Source organism: Clinocottus analis, unplaced genomic scaffold (genome assembly GCF_023055335.1).
Source record: "Clinocottus analis isolate CAN_PGR_092001 unplaced genomic scaffold, fCliAna1.0.p SCAF_10, whole genome shotgun sequence".
Taxonomy (NCBI): Eukaryota; Metazoa; Chordata; class Actinopteri; order Perciformes; family Cottidae; genus Clinocottus; species Clinocottus analis.
In genome coordinates, this window is record NW_027175821.1 from 5,764,594 (window position 1) to 5,786,935 (window position 22,342).

The following is a 22,342-nucleotide window of genomic DNA, read 5'->3' on the forward strand; positions in this document are numbered from 1 at the left end:
AAATGTTAAATGTATGCACCAGGAGAAATTCCTTGTATGCGAAAGCATACATGGCAATAAATGGTTCTGATACTGCTGATTCTGATTGTTTAATTTATGAATTACCAACGGCTGACAGCTGTTTTTACTCAATTATGAAGGGTTAATGTACTTCTAGTACAAGTGGTGGAGACTGAGGCCAGACGCTAATTAGGAACTACAACTCCAATGCTGCTTTACGCAATTTTGATGACGTTACATCGGCATTTCCCGTAGTAACCTTTTCTGCCTGTTGGTGCGTTTGCGCCTCCTGTCTTGAAAGAGAGGTGAAGAAGAGTTTACTTTACAGAGTTCAGGGTTTTGGTTGCGGTGTTCGTGTGGAGTAAAGGGTTTTGTTGAGGCAGAAAGCCCATTTTCACGGAGCCACGATGCTGAACATGTGGAAAGTTAGGGAGTTGGTGGACAAAGCGTAAGTATCTCCCGACGACATTGCGTCCGTGTCGTGCTGTAGTTTACCTGTTTGAAAGAGACACGTACCCAAAACTTTGACGTCACTCGAACAAGTTAGCTAGCCTGTATGCTACTAGCAAGTTAGTGAGTTAGCAGACTTTTACGAACACTATTTGTCTTCAAGTATGAATGTCATTTATTTGTCACGGTCGGATGGCCCGGTCCTTCGGTTCGTGTGGATAACATTCACGAGACCACTTTAGCTTTTTGTTTCAGCATTGTGTCCGACAGTTGAAGCTAACTCACATAGCCGACAAGCTAGCTAATGATCTAAGAGCTAGCCTGCTGATAGCTAGCTAACCAACCAGGCTATCCAGCTCAGCTAGTTTGACAGCTCGTCGGCTCAATAATCATCTATTTAACATCAATACGTTAGTGCACTCTATCGTATCACCATTGCGTGGCTACTTCTGTCTGGAAGTATGTTTTTAAAGCTTTATTGAGCTTAACTCTCCTGTGCGGATGTTATGACACTTGTAGCTAAATTAACGTAACATGAGCAATAACTTACTGTAGATGAAGTCAGTTGATTTAAAGTAACGCCACATGGCTGTATTACTTCACAGCCACATTGTTAGCTTTGTTACATTCCTTATATCTATATTCAAGTGGAAGTAGCGAGACAACTTTTACAAAGACCTGAAGATGTCGAACTCATTACCTCACAATACAAGTTTCATTGTGTTTGTTGCGTTTTCTTTTTACAACTGAGCATTTAAAACCACCTGCAATTTTATGTTACAGACATCCTTTTGTATTGCGTTTGTACGGTGACTAACTTACCTGCGGTTAAGCTACTGTATATTAGCTTCATTATTTTGTTGCGCCACAACAGAGCACTTATTAATCAGTGACCAGTGACCCTGCAGTGTTTTGCAACATTTGGTAGATGTCCAGCTTACTTAAGTTCAAGGATTTCATGATGTAAGCTTAACATAGCAATTGCTGTACTTTCCACCAGGTTGATGAGAATTAATATGGAGTTTGTTTGGCAAAATGTAACGACACTGGCAAAAAGCATGTAAACTATACATACTGTGAATCCTGGGTGCGTGTGTACTCGTAATGAGTCATAGTTTTATGGCCTTAACAGTCTAAGCCTCCATGGCTAGGAATAATGTAGTAGCTGAAAGTATATACCTGCCGAGCTTAAACAACACCTTGGGGATAACATGTCTTTTGTTCTGCTTTGGTGTCTGCTTTACTTTTAGTTGTTGACTAAACGTGAGCATGCATTCCTGTACTGTAGGATTACAGGTAATTGCACAATTTTTACTCCCTTTCAAAGGTCGTAATGGCTGATTTTGCAGACCCAGAGAGACAATAGAGTGTTTTTAAGTCCATCCAAGAAGGCATTCCTGCTGAATGCCCTTGTCTCCCTGGAGTGTGACCTCCTGGAACATGTGTTACTGGAGAGAGACAGAGAGGGGGCCAGACCAAGACACAGAGAAAGGGAAAGCTGCGAGTTTGATTGATTTAATGGATGGGCGTTTCCATGTTAAATTTCCTCTTAGTTATTTGAAATCAAGGGTGATGAAAGAGCTTGTGTTTTGTAACATTCAGAAACTGTCCCTTTTTTTAGTATTGACTCAAATTATAAAGCATTTTAATATAGTGTCACCAAGCTTAGAGTCATTCACAATCAAAGATTATTATAATTCAATGTTTTCTGTTGTGTGGTTAAGGTGAGGTCTTTGCTGAGGCAGGACATGCAAGCCAACGTTTTATCCTGTTTCAAGTAGGTCTAGTACTGAACATTTATTATATAAAGAATATAGTACGATTGGATTAATGAGTAACGGCAGGCTTTTTTTTTTATCTTCACATACAGCACTACAGTGGTTTAACGGAAATCTGTCTGATAGTGTGTCACAGTGAGAGTATCACAACTTCCGGTTTTATCCGGCTCTATCTAGGACAGGGCCAACAACCACGCAGAGATATGATGTTGCATTACTATATCATATCCTCTTGTGTTTTGCCTGTCATTCGTGCAAACATGCAGCTTTGTGTAGTGTCCGTAACAAGGCAAGAGAGACCCATTATATGTATAGTTAGTAACATAGTACACAATGTAATCAGAATGACTCCTCAAAGCTAAATAAAACCTGAACACATGATTGAAACTAAAAATTAAGTCTTGTCTTGGGCTGAAGTGAGTGTAATTAGAAGAACAATGCCATCAGAATTAAGTTTTATACAGGATATTACTTGGTGTCTGTCCAGGATCTCCCTCTTACATGAAGTTACTGTCACCAATGTTCATCATCTAAAAACACATGGCATAGACCTTTGTAAAAATTTCCGAGATGACGAAATCATTTGCAAACGGGTGTACGTTATCTAAGTGGTAACCATAGTATGCTGCTTGCAGTAGTAATGCAATGTTTTTCTATAACCACAGAGAGGGTGTTTATCTCCACCCATCAGTTCAGTGCTGTTCTCTCAGGCCCTTTACATGATATTGCTGATGTGGCAGTCGTGAGGAAGGAGGGACGTGAGCCGCAGGGCTAAAATGTTTCGCTGAAAGCTGTGACAGGGCGTACTAAAATACTTGGAATAAACTGCCTATTTTTTTGTATAGATCATGTCTGTAGTGCTGAAAGACACTATTCTAATTAAAGATAATAGAAAACAAATTAATGCACCAAGGCCACTAGCCATGGAGAATTTTTTGAGATTCACAATATCTTCTACAAAGGCATCTTAGTCTTGCAAAAACAAAATAGCTGATAAACATCTGTTGTTTCTAGAATATTCTCTGCCTGGAAAATCCTTTTGTTCTTCTGTTCTTCATGACATTCCTCTTGTGCAGACTTTACATTTGTTCTGTCTTCCGATAAGTGCTGGTTATGACGGTCCATAGTACGCAATTTAGAAAACAAGTTCTCTATTTATTTACCTGAGATTATTAGTGAGCCACCAGTTATACTATCAGTTTTTATTTCCTCGTTATTTTCCTTGAATGTCAACAAGCAAGAGCTCACCCACAGTGAGCACAGCCCTGTTTTACTCTGTTCCATTTGAGGTCTTATTTATGTGTTTATTCTGCACACAGATTTGTATTTGCTTGTTTGGGCCTCTATTTTTGTTCTTGACGAGTGGTTAGATTCAGAGCACACACGAGCACTCCCTATTGTCCTATTGTGCTTTTAGCCTCAAAAAGGACAAGTTTATGGGCGTGGCTCAAATAAGAGAACCTTTCATCTAATACTGTCCATGTTGTGGTTATCTAGGACGCCACATATTTTAAACTGAAATAAAAATGTCATCCAGAATACTTGGCATGGGCATAATCAAGGAAGTAATGTTTCTCTTTTATCATACTGCACAGAACCAACGTGGTGATGAACTACTCAGAGGTGGAGTCTAAAGTCAGAGAGGCCACCAATGACGACGCATGGGGACCATCAGGACAACTGATGAGTGAAATCTCCAGGTAAGGACAACTTGTAGTCTTGTGCGATATGTCCTGCTGAAAAGCACCAATGCTACATCAACATCAACTCTAACAGAATCCTGCACTAAAATCAAAGTCTCATTTAATACAGTTGTATATGTATATGCTCACTACTTAACAACCGCATGTATATATACGCACGTATTTTTTTTGTCGTTAACATACTACTTTTAAAGCTCTTTTTGACTGTAGTGACACTCGTTAGGAAATTCCCTTCCATTTCAACCACAGGAACCCATTTTAAGCTTTGGTTTTTGACATGACCACAAAAGTACCCGTTTCCAAGGTAGTATTTTTCTGCTGTCCAGAAACTGCTGTACCACTGTCAGTACTGGACACTAGCCTCACAACTGCTACAACAATTACAGCATTCATTCAAGCTGCTGCAATCGGTGCTCGGGCAGAGATAGGAATTTTAAGATGTTCTGTTGTCATTAAGATTTAAATGCTAATTATGGAGCTGACTAGAGACGTGTGAAACTAAAGCTTTACTTTATAATGATGATTACATACCTAAGCCAAAAATTAACCAAATAATAATAATGAATTCATACGTTACAGTTTTAGTGAATTACAAACAATACTGTAAATTATGGTTCGACACATTAATGAATGTCACTTTTAGTTCTTGTATTCGTCTAAATTTCCAAATCAATTAAGTGAGGCACAAATGTCCCGAAGAAACCTGTGGCTTCTGAAATACTTTCTGAATTCTGTTCCTAATGTCTCCCTCTTTCTCTTTTTCTGTCAATGTTTATGTAATCAGAGCCACCTTCATGTATGAGCAGTTCCCAGAGGTGATGAACATGCTGTGGGCCCGCATGCTGAGGGATAATAAGAAGAACTGGCGGAGAGTCTACAAGGTCTGCCACAGTACTGTTGCGACATCCTACAAACAGACATGCTTGATTATGACTCAAAGCTTGAAACCCTAAGCACTAAATACAGTTTTTACCTAAAACTTTGGACCAGATCCAACTCGGAACCATCTGTTAATTTTGACGTCAAATTCTCTTCTCATTACTTACAGGCAGGAATAATATGTTTCAAAAAAATTCACAAAACAAAAACATTTGACCTTGAATAGAAACAGCTGATGTTCACATAGTTTTAACATGCTATAAATTTAGGGTTGTGATGAAACAAATAATTTCCATAACTAAACCAGTTGACACTGAACACTTTTTGCTTTATTGTGTGTCTGTTTCTCAGTCCCTGCTGCTGCTGGCCCATCTAATCAGGAATGGATCCGAGAGGGTTGTTACCAGTACCAGAGAACACCTGTATGACCTTAGATCTTTAGAAAGCTACCACTTTGTAGGTAAGGTACCATTTTCTGTCATTTCTATTATTTATACCATCGTTTTCTGTGCATGTTGGATGAGTAGTACCTAAAAATATTTGCCCGGCATGAAAAAACACGTTGCTTTGAAAAGAGTTTGCTTTGATTAGGAGAGACACTCTTCACACCTCAGCATTGTAGAGTTTAATGTTTATTAACAATAGCTTCAGTGTGAGCTGTAATGAATGGCTAGAGGCTGTAAGCACTGCTTAGTCCACAAACCCTTAAACCACACACACACACACACACACTCTAACACACACTAAAGCTGCTTTCACACTTCCCAACCATTTGTGTATTTGAGGTGCAATTTACAAACAAGAACATTTCCCTATATGGTGATAATCTGATTTATTGCTTGTTCGTTGTTTCAATAAATTGTGAAGTCAACACAAATATTTGCTAAATCGTTAATTATATTACCGTCAATGTGTCTGTGTCTCCACATCTGTCTCTAGATGAGAATGGGAAGGACCAAGGTGTGAATGTGCGTCAGAAGGTGAAGGAGACGGTAGATTTTGTCCAGGATGACGACAGGCTAAGGGAAGAACGGAAAAAGTCAAAGAAGAACAAAGACAAATACATCGGGGTGTCCTCAGACAGTATGGGATACCGAAGTTACTGTAAGTTGACTGATTTATGCAGACTTATGATCAACAAAAACGTTTGGGTTTTTAATTAAATTCTCCTGTTTTACTTGCTTTTATCTCCTTTTCTACATACTTGAATCCCTTTCCTCCAGCGGGGGACCGGTACGACTCCAATGATAGCCGGGGAAAGTGGGACGACGACTTTGAGCGGAACAAAGGGCAATTCCCCTTCAGCGAGAAATTGGGGGAGATCAGCGACAAAATTGGCAGCACCATTGACGATACGATAAGCAGATTTAGGAAGCAGGATAGAGACGACTCACCAGATCGATTTAGGTTGGACACAGACAAGTTATCAAATGTATATGTAGTGCCATTTGGAGCTCAAAGCCACAAACCATGTTCCAAATATAAACATATAAATGGAGAAAATTGACATTTGGTTTTATCTGTTTTCTAAACACTGATTTCAACAGGTCTTTATTTTCAAAGTTTTCAAATACATTGTGAATGTACCTGTGATTGAAATGGTAAAACAAAACTGATCATGCCATTAAAGGAAGGAAAAAAGTACAAATAACACATTTACTTAATATACTGTCGATAACGGTAAAACCACCTCTAGAACATGGGTTGTATCTTGATTCTCTTTATTTATTTATGGAAATAGAAAGACAATCCGTATCCTTACATAACTGGTTGTCTTACATGGGCGTTATTGTCTCCATAGTGACACGGAGGAGGACCGGAGTCGCTCGTCTCACAATGGCCAGTCAGGAAAAGAATTCAAAGATGAAGAGGAGACTGTAACCACCAAGAGTGTACACATAGTCCAAGCAACAGAGACTACAGCAACTCGGAAGAGAGGGGTCCCGTCTAAGGTCGTAGACTTGGGAGCCGCAGCCCACTACGTGGGAGATAAAAGCCCAGTATCCACCACCAAACAGGTACCAAGAGCACACATAAGATGAGACTTTATGGATATTTGTATACATTATTGATATTTGTATATGTATATTACCTTTTGTAAATGTTCTTTATTCCAGCCAGCCGCCCCCCAGGCCTCCAGTACCGTCCTAGCTGACCTGTTTATTGTGGACTCCCCACCGAGCCAGCCTGCTGCCACAGGTATGTCACTAACTTCAAGTAATACCCTGACATTTTGTGAAATGTGCTTCATGTTGCTGTCTCACCAGCAGTTGGCTGAGAAGATTTGGATCAATTCATCTGCTTAAACCAGATAAATGCAACTGATACATGACATTTTAAGCATCATTTAGCACCTTAGGGAAACAGTTGGTCTCTTCCAGTTAGTTTTTATTTACATGTAGTTTATTCTGAGCAGTAAATCCAGAAACAACCTAACAGGAAACCCCACAGTGACTGCAGGACTAGACTCCACAGTCACTATGCCCAGCTGCTGATGCTAGCTTCAGATTTTGGGGACAGCACGGGGAGGGAGTTGATGTATAGTAACTAAGTGCACCAGATGTTTTTGGAGCAGTCCCTGGTGAATGGAGAGGGCGGGAGCACTGAACAGATGTTTGGTCTTCTCAACCTATCGTCTGCCATAACCCCTCCCCTCCCTCCTACACTTCTGACACTGAAGGAATGCTAACTATGGTAGAATGACACCTGGAGCTCGCTTGTTTGAGATTGATGTGTTTCTGTCTATATCTCAATGCAGACCTGATCAGTGGATTTGCTGACTTCTCCTCACCTGCTCCCTCTGTCGGCATCTCCTCAGTATCTGGTTGGTTTCAAGACTTTTTTGTGTGTGTGTGTTAGTGTGTGCTTGCGTGTGCTGTGCTGTTGCAGCTATACTGCTAGAATATTCAGAGAGAAGCCCTGGCCATATGGAGCCTGCTACCTGCTCTGCATAACAAGAACAGACACACATCAACTCCTGTTATGGATGACAAGGAGACAGGGACAGAGGAAGAAGTTGATGGGGGTGGAGGGAGCTAAAAGAGATTGAGAGGAGGGATAGAGACAACAAGTAGGGCCGGTTCATTGAAAATTTAAAACGTGGCACCAGTGGTTACTGCGAATGCCCTGGATGAAGCAAATCCTTACGGAAGACTCAATTGTTTATGCTTGATTGATATGACTGGTCCAAATGCGTTGGTGACTTTTGTTTGCAGCATCTTGCAATTATTTACATGGCTCACAACACAAACCTCACTGTTTAGATGGCAAATATAGACATTCATTCAACTGTCTCTTTATTTCTCTTTCTTGTTGCAGCTGCACCTTCCTCCAGTAATGGAGACTTTGGAGAGTGGAACGCCTTCCCCGGAGGTCAGATGCCAGCATCTGCTCAGACTGTTGTCACCGGTGGAAATGACCTTTTTGTAGGCATGGCAGGTCCTGCCCTCGCCCCGGCTCCAGCTCCAAGCACCGGTCCTGCCTCAGCAGACCTGTTTGACTTGATGGGGCCAACGCAGTCCCTCAGCTCCTCCCAGAGCCTCAACTTTAGCATGAGCAGCACACAGAGCATGAGCGCCACAGTCCTTCCCCAGTCTGGTTCACAGGTATGCATGATTGCACTCATACACGCACGCATCAGGCACACACTTTTTAAATAATTTATTTATATACATATCATTACAAGACTCATGATGGGTGCTTAAATTATACAGGTGGAAACAAAATATCTTCAGGAAAATAAGAATGCACTTTATGATTTCAGTTTTTATGAATGCAGAGTGAGACTGATACATTTTAGGATTATGTATATTTTATGTGCTGGTGTATATTTTAAACAGTAAAAATACAGCATAAATGTTGATAAAACAATTATTAATTTAAGTCTGTCTTAATATCAGTCAAGAAAATAACTCTAAATACCTCTTCTACTTTCATCATTCGAACATTTTTAAAGATACTAAATTAGAAATTCCGAGCACATCTATTGCTATTGATTTTTTTTTTATTAGTTCAAACCCTTTACTCTGTGTTTATTGATGTGTAAACCACATTTGTCTGTATGCCTTTTTTATAATAAAGACATACCTTCTGTGACTGAAAGATGGAGGACAAGCATGATGGTAAAGGGTTAACGTGCAGCCTCACCAGATGCTCATCTCCCCTAGAGACCGCCCACTAACCACCCACTCCTCCTGTTACTGACACACAGAATGAGAAGAATCAGTTTTGAGTTACAAAAACATTAAAAACCCAAGGAATGCCTGTGGATGTCGACTGTATTTCCATGTTAAAAGGTTGTTGACCTAAAAAAAACTTGTTCTTTGTTTCACTAAGAAGACGCCCACCACTCCTTTCCCCGTTAGTTACTTTAGATGGCATGTTTTAATGAGCTCAGCTCGTCACTGGCTGATTTCTGACAGTATTGAGGTTAAATGGGAGTTGGAAGGCCTTGATTTATTTAGAAAGAACTGTGACTTATCATCAAGTATTTCAGTGTTGGAGTTTTTCTCACTGTACGTCTGTGACTTTTAGCTTGAATTAGCTCTTTCTCTAACTTTGCTTCTGTCTTTGTCCCCCTACAGTTCATGGGGGGTTCTCTTCAACCGCAGTCTGTCCAGCCTGTCCACCAGTCGGTGGGCTCTCAAGGTGCCGGAGCCAAAGCAGCCCTCCCTTCCACCTGGTCAGACCCCACAGTTAACATCAGCCTGGACTTCCTGGGCCCAGGTGTGCATCCACCCAAGCAAAACCAGCCCACCCTCAACACTCTCCAACACGGTGAGAGGAATGGTAGATCTGGCATAAATGATGACACTGTAACCAGGCTCTCTTTCAAAGCACCAGTCCAAAAGATATTTAAAATTGTGGTCCTCTTATTGTGTTTTGTTCGTTCATCTTCAGGCAACCAGTTACCTGCCAACCTGCTCTCCCAGGGATTTTCCGGTATGAGCCTTGGAACTACAACAGTCAGATCGCCTGTAAACCCTATGATGCACCCTGGTGCTGGCATGGGAATGGGAATGGGCATGGCTCCCAACCAGGGCATGATGGGGATGACTCCCAACCAGGGCATGATGGGGATGGCTACCAACCAGGGCATGATGGGGATGGCTGCCAACCAGGGCATGATGGGGATGGGCATGAACATGGGGATGCCACAGGGAGGTATGGCCATGGGGATGCCCAATGCTATGGGGATGGGAATGGGGATGAACCCTGGAATGGTCCAACAGCCCAAACACGATGCCTTTGCTGACTTTGGCAATTTTGGAAAGTGATGAAACTGGAGAGAAAATGTTATCTGGTGAAGTGGTGGTCTCTCTCTTTCTCACTCTCCCCGTCCATTGGTAAAGGATTGTTATGAGCTGCAAACAAAGAGTACTTGAATAATGTCAACTATCACAATACCAATTCCCTGCAATCTCCTTATTTTTTATTTTTTTTTTAGAAATGCTGTGTTGTGATATGGATCTAAATGAATGTGTTTGTGTTGTGTTTGAACCAAGGATCTTTGTGGTCTTGGGCGACACACACTGATGGCAGTGTGCCTTGTTGGTTACTGAAGAGTCAATGAGAAGAGGAAAGAGCGTGCCAGAATGTCACAGGGATTTGCTTTATAACCTCAATCAAGTGAAATTACCAGAATAGCAAAACAATATCGGTAGCTTCATCATTTTCATTTTGAGACGCATTCTCAGTAACTTTACGGAATGATGCGTTTTGAATAACATGATCAGCCATTTTAACTTTCTAATGTACATTTAAGAATATCAAGTTACCTCTTTTTATGTCATTGCTCTTCCTTTGACCTGTAAATAGAAATCTGCAGCCCTCACAAATAAGTTATGATGTTCCGATATGAGAGGTGGTGTGAAGAGTTGTGTCATGCAGACCAAATCTGAATCAAGACCCATAACAAAGCACATTGACACCTTGTCTTTGTACATAAGTGTCCACACACTCCAGATGTGGCCTCTCAGTGCGGCAGTTAAAGTAATGAAGGAGTGTTTGGAGTGAAGGTTATCGATTTAATTTGAGGAATTTCTCCTTCAACAGACCATCAAGTGTGGCCTTTCTTATTGCTATATATCTATATATTTTACTTATGAAGACTATTATAATCAGTTTGCATCCAAATAAGATAATCAGTAGGTATAAAAGGCCTCATACAGGGGTTGTGGGTTCTTAATTACAGCACAGAGTGCCTGAAAGACATTTGCCTTTTCTCTTTAGTTGACCTCTTTTGAAGGAAGCAATGTGACTGCAGCGCTGAGGACGGCTACCAGACCAGAGCTTCTGTACTATGTACAAACATCTGTGTCTGTACAAATGCCTCAAGCCGCGCATAACGTCTGTACAGATATCAGATGCAATTGTAGAATTATTTTCGCTCACTGTTTTGTTCGTCCCACGCACACTTAAGTGGTTCCACTTTATTCAGGTCAGCGATAAGTTGAAAATATATTCGGCTGAACTTGAATCGGCACCTCAAGGGCACGGACTGTTGTTAAGATTGCGTCACGCATCCATCTGTTAAATGTTCCACCAGTTCGTCTCGGTTCCGACCGCCCGTCTCACCTTCCATCTCGATTAATGGTACACATTAAAAAAAACAAAAAACAGCAATCTTAGAAACTGTGTTGTCGTCATAACCGTCTGCATGTTTCGCATCTTATTCATGAGAGGAAGCGCTTTTACCTGCCGGGAAGCCGTTTGTACTCTCCCAGTACGTGATGCGCTGTGGGTTAGCTCATAATGAACGGTCCCATTCAGCTGTACACCAGCTACCTGATCTGTTAGATGTACAAAACATTGCGCTTCCGCGGTTCAAGTGCCTGCCGGTGGTTGCCTCCTGACCCTTGTAATGAGTGATAAGTAAATCTTGGCTGCCTAACGTTTTTAGTACGTCAACGATTACATAAATAATTCACTGACCAGAGGGGAAGGCAGTGGGTTCTGCAGCCCCCGAGCGCGTTGGGAGTTGTTGAAGCTCGCCCCTTCTCCCGAGGGCTCGAGAGGCAGAGCACACTAACACATAGTAGCCTTGCGTTGGAGTCTCAAGCATTAAAATGACCAAAATCTGTTTGCTGTTTTTTCTAAAATATATATCCGTAGAGGTTGTTTTATTCATTTTGTACTTCAAATTGAGTTGATCTTCTCTAAGGTGGGATTGTTACTGAAACACTAGCATATGCAAATGTAAGGAAAAAGAAAATCCTTTTTGAGAAAATGAAGTTTGCATTGTTCCCATTTCGATTTGATTTCCACATTGATTCTTTATCTACAACATTAAACAGTTGATTGAGATGTGTTAATGGCGTGTGTTATTTGGTGTGCTGTGTCATTAGCCTCATTCAAAAGAGCTTCAAGCAGCAAAAGTGGAGCCACTGCGCTCGACTTTGAAATTACATTTAGTTAATGTGAGTTTGTTAACTTAGTTGTTGGAGGTAATAAACAAAGGTCAACGATAAATATACACATTAACACATTATATCAATAAAGGCAGAACAACTGGAGACTAACAGTATATGCAAATCAGAGGATACGCGGTCAGGCCGGACCCCACACTCATAGTTTCTCACTGCAAAGCGAGCAGAAAGTGGATTCCACTGAAGCATTATGGGATATAACGGCAAACACGCACTGGAATGATGCGTATAGAGACTTTGAGGAGTTCAATGTAAAGAACTTCTGTTAGTTTGTGCCCTTCAATATCATTCAACTTGGTGAAACGTACAGTTTGCTTTGCTGAGATAGATGGCCTGATTACTTGATAGAATGCACTCAGGAGAAAGATTGTGGCGTCTAATTGCGGCCCGTGTCTTCACCACAAGTGCCGTGCCCTTCTCATATTGTATCAAAATTGTTGAAACACACTGGGGTGACACAAACAGCTGAAACACAGCTTGTATTAAACAATTGACCCCATTTCCACTCTCTGGAGAGGAAGCCTGTTAAATGGGCTACACTAATAATATATATCTATATATATATGAAAAGTAACTGTGTGTGTGTGTGTATATATATATATATATATATATATATATATATATATATATATATATATATGAACAACAGCTACAACAGCTACTGCTAGAATTTGTCCCATTTATGGTATGAAAATATATAGAAAGAGGGTCAATTAAACTCTGCAGTCAAATTATGAAAAACTAAAATAAGACATTGAGACCCAGAAACATCGCAACATGCAATCATCCTGTGCCATTCATCATCCAAAAGTAACCTCTGCCGTTTCCAAACAGAAAAAAAAGCAACATCTTTACAACTTCCATGAGATGCAGTAAATTGTGCTTTTATGGGTAATGTGCCCATTAAAGAGTAAAAGCAATCTGAGACGTCAAGACAAATGACAGCTTTTGAGTGCCATCTGCAATCTCGAGCTTCACAAACTCAATTATTCATAATGCATTTATGAAGTCCGCTGAGACTGCGCTGTCATTCCTGTTCAAACTAACGGGGAAAAGCAACATAAAGGGACAAGCTCGAGGAGATGACAATGGGCTCGCAGACGGCACTAATGTGTTTATGCTGCCACCTGCTGGGCAATAACCAGAACACAAGCACACTTACTGATGCCGTTGCACAACGGTGTCAAAATAAATTTCCTTTAGTGGCTGTCAGACAACAACAAAAAAAAAAAGACAAGACATGACTATAATTAGAACGGAGCTTTTATTCCTCAAAAATCAAGATCATTTCTCTGGTGGGCAGAGGAAAAACCTCCATATCAATATGATATAACATTAGTCCTTGTTTGATTCCCCTGAATCTAATTTAAATCAAATCTCTGGCAGTTCGTCAACAGTATTTCACGCCTATCATCTTCAGATGTTCGGCGTGAAAGGAAACTTAAATTTAATTGGCTGTAGCCCACTTTTTTTTTTTTTTTTACATCCATGAGAAATGTCAGACTGCAGGCAATAAGCAGAGCGGCTGTGGGTTAACCAGGAGAACGTTCTCCCCCCGGATGAACAGCTGGTTGATGTGGCGTGTGTGGACCTTGCCGTACATCTGGGAGTCTTTCTTCCGACGGACCTCTGTGCCCTCGGCCTTCAGCGAGACTGTGTGTTTATCTCCAGCAGCGTCAGACAGTTGGGTTTCCGTCCGGCTGTCCCCTCTCTTGCTCGTCGGGTGAGCCGACTGGTTTTTCAGGGTTCTTTCTGGGTTTGCAGGCTGATGCTTGCTGGACGTTTCCTGGGCTTGATGCTTTTTTGCTGGCTCTTCACCTCCCGGGTGCTCCTGGAGCTTTAGCTTCTCGAACAGCTGCACAAAGATTTCAGTCACATTAACAGGAAATTAAAGCCCATTTTGATTTTTTTAGATTGATTTTTTTGGACGTCATTTTTCAGCGATAGCCAACGCTCTTTAATTGCCTCTCTACATAGGATTATTATTTACAGAATCAGCACTTGCATGTAATCCAGCCCCTGTGTTGCTGCTAATGCAAACAACAGGCTCGTTCGAGACGAGCCAGTTCTGCGCAGAATCGATCACCGGCAATCGGCACGCAATGCATGCTGGTTAGATTTGTGTCCGACTTGCTCCAGACTTGCGATGACGTCACGCACACGTGGTCAACAATAATCTCACGAGAGCAAGGCGGCCGCCAATTTTAGAGCCAAATATATATATATATATATATATATATATATATATATATATATATATATATATATATATATATATATATATATTTACAAACACATATGAATAAATCCAAACCTGATCTGTAAACTACATGTAGCCTAACCGGAAGTCATTTTTTCTGTGACTTCCTGTGTATACTTTGAAAGCATCTTAAAACTGTCCCACTTGACTGCAGTTTTTAGATATTTCAGTCAGATAGGCATTATAATCCAGTGCCTACCCGTGAAATGGTGAGAGCCTTTTCATGGTATAAGGCCTCTCCGAGCAGAGGCTCTCGGTACGTCTCATCTACATCCACCATTGCCTGATGAGGAGAAACAAAAACAAGTCGTGAAAGGCCAACATTAAGACATCGGCGTCATGGTCACAACAAGTACACGAGTGCGAGAGCTCACCATGTTCCAGAACTTGTCGAAGGCCACGACAAAGCCGGAGCACACGCCCCTCAGCCCCTTGAAGGTCCTGATGTGAACTTTGACCCTTATCCTCTCCTCCACACATCTGTACAGCTCCCCCAACGGACTGCCTTTACACACTGAAGACACATGACCACCAGGTTACTCATCTGTCACCAACCAATGCTCAACATGCAAGACTTCAAACTAGATTTGAACTTGTAAATTGGACGATGACCATATAATTTCGTGTCTTCCAAACGTTGTCCATCTTTGACTTTTGGACTGTTCTTTGAATGGCCTCAGAATAACGTTAATGGGGATTTGACACTATTTTCTCATATGTATAGATACTCTCAACACGACGTGTGTATTCTGTTGTGCCTTCATCATCGAGGTAATAATGCAACATGTGTGTGTGTGTGTGTGTTTCCCCCATTTGAAGAGCAGGACAGTGCCCTGCTGTAAAGTGACTTGACCAGGTACGAGACTGACACGGACTGGGACATAACTCATAATGTGGCTTTGAGTGGCCCTGTGCATTGTGTGCAACTTTTAAACGACGGAAGCCGGGTTAAGGTGCCGGTGGTTGTTAAACCTACAGGGCATCCTGGTCAGGACATTTTTCTGGAGCTTCTGCCTCCTCCGGCGCGCCGAGCCGCCGCCGCCGCTGCTGCTGCTCTCCCCCTTCTCCGACACCGGGTTGTTCACGATGAGCTTCTTCAGCCTCTCGATGCGCTCCGGGTCCGCCACTCCTTTCATCGCCTTTCGCCGCTTTTTCTCCACGTTCTCCGGTTTGGCTCTGCCCCGGCCGCCCTTCATGAAGCTCTCGTACGCCGCCACATTGTTGAAGCCCTTGATATTTGGGAAAGGCAGAGGCACAGTCGGCGAGTACAGGGCCAAAAGCGGGTCGAAGTGATCGGAACAGACGTCTATTCTTTCTGCGTCATCGTCTCCAGCTTTGCTGCCCGACGCTGCTTGGTGCTGCGGGACTGGCGGCGCTCTTGAACGGCCTGAAGAGACCGGTTCTTTAGGGTCAGACTTTACACTCTTTCTTTCTCTCTCCTCCATGTTTGAAGACAACCGCAGATGAGCAACACGAGCACACGGCAAAGCAGCGAACCCACGGTAAGTTTCTGCAGTTGGTAGAGGCGGAGTTTACACTCTGCGCCTTTTTCAAGAGAGCCTACACGTCAGAGAAACGAGTTTTTCAATCCCGGAAGCGTTTTTTTTGTTGTTGTTGTGTATGTTTTTTACGGTAATAATTTGATAGTAATTAGGTAATAATGTATTCCGTCATGAAACAATATCAACGAATTTCCCCACAAAACTGGCTAGTGTTTATCTGGACCATCAGTTCCGTACAACGTGTTTCATCTCTTACATACACGATCTTTGACATCCACCTTCCCTTCATAACCACAAGATGGCGCTAAAACACAGATTATTTGCTTGCTGCTGTATGGTCTTACTTTATGTATGGTCAATCTGCTTGCGTTGATATATATATAAATATACTCTAGAGCAGAAACACACTAATACATTCGTATCATGATGGACTTTTACATAGGGCGAACAAGCAATTGAGAGCAATACGCAATTTGATTTGTATTAATTGTTTGTCATTTTAAGGCGTGGGCTCCGGAACCTTTGTTCGGTGGATTGCGGCTTCACTACTACATATTTCGTTGATGGACTATACACAAACCAACGTGTGTGACCTAACAACTGTCTCAAGATACATGTAGATATAGTTCTGTCCTTCTATATTGAAAATTGGTGTTTGTATAACTTAATAAATATCAAGATATTAACGCATGAAACAGACGTATTTAGTTAGCTAAAGTGCTGCTTACCGTTGGTGCACGACACTAGCACAACGCATGACGTCCAAGTGTAAGTAATGACTAGCTTAAAGATGGCCAGACCGATCTGTAACAGCAATCATTGCATTATTAGTCATGAGTGGGATCGTAAGTTACTTCTAATCATATGCATGTCTTCCAGAATACATTAACGGATGTCACCACTGCACAGTGCACATCTGACAGCCGCAAAGATAAGAAGAGTATAATATCTAGTTTAAAGTATAATATAACGTTATGTGCTTATTGCTTTGTCTTTTCAGGGGCTCCCTCATGCTGAGTGGAAAGGCCTGCACATTCGGTGGACGTGTCAGGTCTTGTGTTGTCCAACCTCTGGCCCGTCTCTTCACCTCTTCCCGCAACATGGCCAAGAGCATGTTTGAGTACGTCCGCAACTTTGAAACGGATGACGCTTGTCTTCGAAACTGCTACATTGTTGTAAGACTGGATGGGCGCAACTTCCACAAGTGAGTTTCCTCTTCACTCTGTAAGGACATGAGTACTGTTGCAAATCCACAGGACAATGCATCTCTCTTGTTCTAAGTTTCGTCATGCATTTTGTTTCAGGTTTGCAGAGGAGCACACGTTCCTGAAGCCCAATGACGACAGGGCTTTGGGCCTGATGACCAAGAGTGCGCGCTCTGTCATGGTAGAATTAGAGGATATTGTTATCGCTTATGGTCAAAGTGATGAGTTCAGCTTTGTTTTTAAGAGGACTTCTTCTTGGTTCAACAGGAGAGCCAGGTACCAATGTTTTGCCACACTGTCGTCCAATGTCATTCCCACACAAGCTTTGCAGGCTTTTGACTTAACTTCTTCCTCTCTCTCTCTTCTGGCAGTAAGCTCATGACTCATGTGGCCTCCCAGTTCTCCTCCTCATATGTGTTTTACTGGAAGGAGTTTTTTGGGGAGCAGCCTCTCTTGTACCCCCCAGGCTTTGATGGACGTGTGGTCCTGTATCCCAGCAACCGTAATCTCAGAGACTACCTCAGCTGGAGGCAAGCAGATTGTAAGTGCACACTGTGCTCTAACTGTTGTACAGATCGGGCAGTTGACTTCCAGATGAATCCATTCATGAAGCTGACAACTGCACATGTGCCTTTGTGTCTTTCAGGTCACATAAATAATATGTACAACACAGTGTTTTGGACTTTAGTTCAAAAGGGGGGACTTACCACAGCCCAGGCAGAACAGCGCTTAAAGGTGAGAGCGCAACACAATCTCAAGTTGATTAATAGACGGTTGTGTGTACATGTACAGATGTATGTGTCGATACAAATATACCATGTGTTATGATAATATCTAAGGGGAATACCCCTTTTTTGTCTTTATTCCTTATGACTATCTTTAATAACAATAACAATGAGATCACCAAAACCACCATGAACATAAATCTGAAGGATAAAACGCCTGCATATTAACAGTTTTATAAAACATGAATACATTTATTAAGACATAACACTCTCCACTCACAATAAATGTTTCAGTCTTGCTGCAGATGAGATGAACATAGACTCTCTACCTCTCGTACCTTATTGCTTAAATATGCTTAAACAACTCAATCTACACTGAGAGACTTATAAGTTGGTACCTAACGCTCTTTGATTTTACATTTCTGATATTACATGCATTAATTGTGAGGCTGTGTGTGTGTGTGTCAGTCAGAGTAAAGCACGACTCATGCAGAGAGAGGAGGTTTGCGACGCTGCTATTTTTTTCTAAAGTACCGAAAGCAGAATCTTCAACTCTGGACCTTACCAAAACCATTTTTTTTACTGATGCATAATCGGTTCCTGTTTTGAAGTTTCATGGAGTATCCCTAATCATTATACATTGAATACTCATGTGAATACATTGACAAACTCAAATTAATCAAGTCAAAGACATTTCATCAGACTGAACATGACTCGATTCATGCAAAATATAAAATATATTAAGTATATGCATTGATAATGTAAATGACAGTCATTTGGCAGTTTCTTACCCATGTTCCACCTAAAATGCCTCTGCGGCCTCTGTATGCATTATTTAGTATTTGTGATTAAAAGTATGCCAACTTTGATCATATGAATATTTAAAGTAGCTTTGGTTCTGGGTGCCAGGAGAATGCCTTTGAAGGTCACCACATTATTTACTTCTGGTTTATTCTGGTTGAAGATGAACACATGCCACTGACACAGCTGTCCTCTTGAAGTCACTTCAATCTCCGGTAGGCTCTGAGGGAGTGACGAGTTGTGGAAATGTTGACGAGTCATCCCATAAAACAGTTTTCCATCCCGCTTCCTTGTTCCTTTTATCACTTCACAAACATTACTTTGGGAACAAAAACAAATCAAAGAAGTCAGACATAATCTTCCTTGTAAGTCACAGATGGAAGTCTTTGTTCAAACAAGAATCGAGCCGATGAGTGCACGGTCATTTTAATGGTCTTTTTGTTTCCGCCCATTTTTGCAATATTTACATCCACTTGTCTAACTTTGTGACGTCTCCCTCCAGGGAACATTGGCTAAAGACAAAAACGAGATCCTGTTTTCTGAGTTTGATATCAACTACAACAACGAGTCTGCCCTCCACAAGAAAGGCACCACTCTCATCTGGGAAAAGGTGAGCTGCTGCAAAGACTTTTAAAGTCTGCACAATTATTGCAGAGGAATTCACTTGAATAACTCTTGTTGGATATCTTTTCTTTTCAACGTGTGATGAAGGGTTTTAAAGTCTTCCATCAGGCCCCTGCTTGTGCTGCATAGCCAAATGACTGTTTGTTTCATTTAATATTGCTACTGTATTCTCCTTCTTCCTACTGTGTTTTTATTATAGTTTTTACTGCTTATATTACTTGATTTGTATTTACTCTCTTGTGTGCAATGCTGCTGTAATCCTGTAATTTCCCCACTGTGGGACTAATAGAGGATTATCTTCTTTTAAATGCAAACTCAAGCAGCTTACAAAACTTTATTAGTCGATCTTCATAAATATTGAAATTAAAAGACTAAATAAAGGTTTATAAAAATAAAGCATCCTACGAAAAGTGGTTAGCATCATTATGCACGATACAGGATGCAACAGTGCTGCATATACATTACCTCCACATATTATGCATTGTAGGTTGGTTATTAACAAGAATTAAAAAAAATAGAGGAACACACCAAAATCAGAAATACAAGATGTATCAGCATTCCCATACCAGTCTTAATAACATGTTATTCATTGCTTATTTCGTCAAACGAAGTGTAAAAAGTTGACTTTCACCGTTTACGACCAATATTCCTCATTCTGTGTGTCCAGCGGGATGAAACTGTCACCAAGCGCAAGAGGCTGCCAAACGGGGAGGAGACGGACGTGGCCGTGACTCGCAGCAGGAGGACGGTGCACACCCACCACTGCGACATCATAGGGCAGCAGTTCTGGGCGCAGCATCCAGACATCCTGGAGAAAGACGACTGCTGACGGCTCCTGCGCTGCTGCAGGAGGAAGACGCTCTGAACTGGAGTGGGAGCCGTACAAGCATTGGACACATAATAGAGCAGCTTGATGTTGACTGATGTAGATGAACAACGGTGTCAAACAGCATGCTACCCATGAAGCTTAGTGCCCCATGAATCAGTCGTTTTTTTGAAACTGAAGCCTTTGAGGATTGACTTTGTAAGATTACTCTCTCACAGCCAGAACATACTCCTACTTTTACGTATTAAACTTCAATCATAATGTTCCCTTAAAGCAGGACGTGGTCTGCTTAAATTGATGATGATGCCTGTCGAGCTCAAAGGGAAGTGAGATGATTTCATAATCTTTTAGCAGCGGGTGTGGAGAACGTACATAGCAGGCTGATTCTGCCCCTGACATCTTCACACTCCTCGTCAAGCGAATGCTCTGCTCAGGTTGCTTTTTTCCAAAAATACATCCTCATTTGATATCATAAATAACATTGAAATACTACCATCACTTGATCTTTAAGCGTGTTTAACTTGATACCTCTTGACCCACTGTTCTCTTTTTCTGTTTGCCGAAGGTTTTTATCTCTGTGGGGGCTTTTAAAATCTTAAATATCCTTTTTCTTCAGGTTCCTAATCTTTGTATAGTAATGATTCCGGAGGCCTATCCGCAAAATGTTCAATATCACTTAGTCTGGAGTAAGAAAGAGCATATCTGAGATAGGAATTGAAAGAGCAGAGCAGAAACCAATACCTTGGCAGGAACGAGTGGCCTTGTCTTGCAGCCAGGACACCATTTAGAGATGGCGGTGGATTTGGCGGCCTGCACTGTCATCGGTGCTAAGAATATACCTCACACACCCTGCGCACCCTGACATGTGGCATATTTATCATTGCACTCAGAAATGACTGGCTCAGTATGAATGGCTGCTGGAAGCCTGAAGTGGGACACGCCGACTGTATTTCGATACTGTGTAGTAGGCTGGGTTACTGTCAGGTATTAGAGCTGTATTTTTGGTCCCATGACCTTGTTTTAGAAAAAAAGGCATGCAGCTTCTCTACTGTACTTTATGTAATCAGGATCCAATTCACAACTCTTCAGCAATTTGTATCAAATAATTTTTGCTGAAGCCCGTTTGTTCTTATAATTCCCTTTTATAATGAGTTAATGAACAATCACACACTGCACTTAAAGTAGATCTGGTGTACAAAAACATGTTACGATTGCAGAACTAATGACATTAACTGAATGTTTCGATCAGCTCTCTTGGACCAACACTTCCTGTGACTCGACATATGGCCGTACAGTAGACACGGTATAAGTAACCACGACACGTTGAGGCAAGTGCTGCGGTTATTTAAAGACGGCGCGTGTTTACATGCAGGGCCTAAACTTAATCCTGTTGGGATACTGGTTGGATGCAACAACTTAGGAAAACGTCGACACAACCTCAATAATATAGTGAGAAGGAAGCTGCTTTTGCATCATATTGTTAGGGGAGAGCCACAGAACAAACTGATGCCAGTATGGCTGCAAAGCCACTATGATTGGCAGAAACGGCACTGTAACACAATCGGTTCGGTTCAGTCAGGAGATGTTCAACCGCTCCAAATATTTGAGGCAATTTAAACGGTGGGACTGCAAGGCTATCGGCTGGGATAACCATCTTTGAATAATGCATCAACACTCCCATTTCAGAACAAAAGGAAGTGTTCCTGTTTTTGAATGCAGCATTACAACAAATAATTCAACGCTGAACTCAATTCCACAAATACAAACGGGTTTATTTCAGGATTACTCAAGTGGTGGAAACGGTTGTATAACGTCTTTAGTGGTCTGATAAGATAACTGATGATGCCACAGTGATGTCATGCAGGGTCATCGCGACTTGGACTTGGAGACCATACGTTTACAGAACAGAACTTTTACATTCCAAACTGGATGTTGGATGAGATGTGGGAATTAACCAGGCATGCACGGTTCAAATATTCATTAGAATTGTTGCATCATGGGAAAGGGCCAGCCTTTCTGGAGCTTAAAGCATACTTTAATGACTCTTCTTTCTTTCTTCATCTGTCTCTTGTGAGTGCCCGAACTTAATGAGTAGTAGAATAATAAATGGATGGGCCTAGCCCTTTAAGAAATAATGATGAAAAAAATAAAGGATAGTCCTT

The 22,342-nt window shown here is 41.6% G+C and overlaps 3 protein-coding genes across 4 annotated transcripts; 2 read left to right on the top strand and 1 right to left on the bottom strand.

Moving 5' to 3' along the window:
- Positions 1-220: 220 nt before the first annotated feature.
- clint1a (clathrin interactor 1a) lies at positions 221-12,115 on the top strand. The gene is made up of 12 exons (XM_068595305.1): positions 221-448; positions 3,824-3,928; positions 4,716-4,812; positions 5,162-5,270; positions 5,750-5,914; positions 6,034-6,217; positions 6,612-6,828; positions 6,928-7,009; positions 7,569-7,634; positions 8,129-8,415; positions 9,394-9,586; positions 9,710-12,115. Exons 1-12 carry the CDS (start codon positions 408-410, stop codon positions 10,084-10,086), a joined length of 1,923 nt encoding a protein of 640 aa, XP_068451406.1. The 5' UTR covers positions 221-407; the 3' UTR covers positions 10,087-12,115.
- A 1,367-nt stretch (positions 12,116-13,482) lies between these two features.
- lsm11 (LSM11, U7 small nuclear RNA associated) lies at positions 13,483-15,998 on the bottom strand. Its single transcript, XM_068595419.1, has 4 exons — positions 15,474-15,998; positions 14,872-15,011; positions 14,697-14,780; positions 13,483-14,092 (listed from the first exon to the last, which is right to left on the bottom strand). The coding sequence occupies exons 1-4, from the start codon at positions 15,940-15,942 to the stop codon at positions 13,736-13,738; spliced, it is 1,050 nt and encodes a 349-aa protein (XP_068451520.1). The 5' UTR covers positions 15,943-15,998; the 3' UTR covers positions 13,483-13,735.
- Positions 15,490-22,305, top strand: thg1l (tRNA-histidine guanylyltransferase 1-like). 2 transcript variants are annotated; one of them, XM_068595421.1, is made up of 7 exons: positions 15,490-15,999; positions 17,000-17,203; positions 17,304-17,480; positions 17,576-17,745; positions 17,851-17,939; positions 19,233-19,340; positions 20,022-22,305. In XM_068595421.1, exons 2-7 carry the CDS (start codon positions 17,010-17,012, stop codon positions 20,181-20,183), a joined length of 900 nt encoding a protein of 299 aa, XP_068451522.1. In that variant the 5' UTR covers positions 15,490-15,999; positions 17,000-17,009; the 3' UTR covers positions 20,184-22,305. The 2 variants fall into 2 exon arrangements, with proteins under 2 accessions (XP_068451522.1, XP_068451521.1); XM_068595420.1 differs by lacking the exon at positions 15,490-15,999 and adding an exon at positions 16,576-16,767.
- Positions 22,306-22,342: the final 37 nt, after the last annotated feature.

Coding starts and splice junctions, on each gene's coding strand:
- clint1a (XM_068595305.1), top strand. CDS start 408: ATGCTGAACATGTGGAAAGTTAGGGAGTTGGTGGACAAAGC. Junction 4,813..5,161: donor ACTGGCGGAGAGTCTACAAG/GTCTGCCACAGT, acceptor TCTGTTTCTCAG/TCCCTGCTGCTGCTGGCCCA. Junction 6,218..6,611: donor GACTCACCAGATCGATTTAG/GTTGGACACAGA, acceptor TTGTCTCCATAG/TGACACGGAGGAGGACCGGA.
- lsm11 (XM_068595419.1), bottom strand. CDS start 15,942: ATGGAGGAGAGAGAAAGAAAGAGTGTAAAGTCTGACCCTAAAGAACCG. Junction 15,012..15,473: donor TGTCCTGACCAGGATGCCCT/GTAGGTTTAACA, acceptor ATGTGTCTTCAG/TGTGTAAAGGCAGTCCGTTG. Junction 14,093..14,696: donor AGGCTCTCACCATTTCACGG/GTAGGCACTGGA, acceptor ATCTTTGTGCAG/CTGTTCGAGAAGCTAAAGCT.
- thg1l (XM_068595421.1), top strand. CDS start 17,010: ATGCTGAGTGGAAAGGCCTGCACATTCGGTGGACGTGTCAGGTCTTGT. Junction 17,746..17,850: donor CAGCTGGAGGCAAGCAGATT/GTAAGTGCACAC, acceptor TGTGTCTTTCAG/GTCACATAAATAATATGTAC. Junction 19,341..20,021: donor CCACTCTCATCTGGGAAAAG/GTGAGCTGCTGC, acceptor CTGTGTGTCCAG/CGGGATGAAACTGTCACCAA.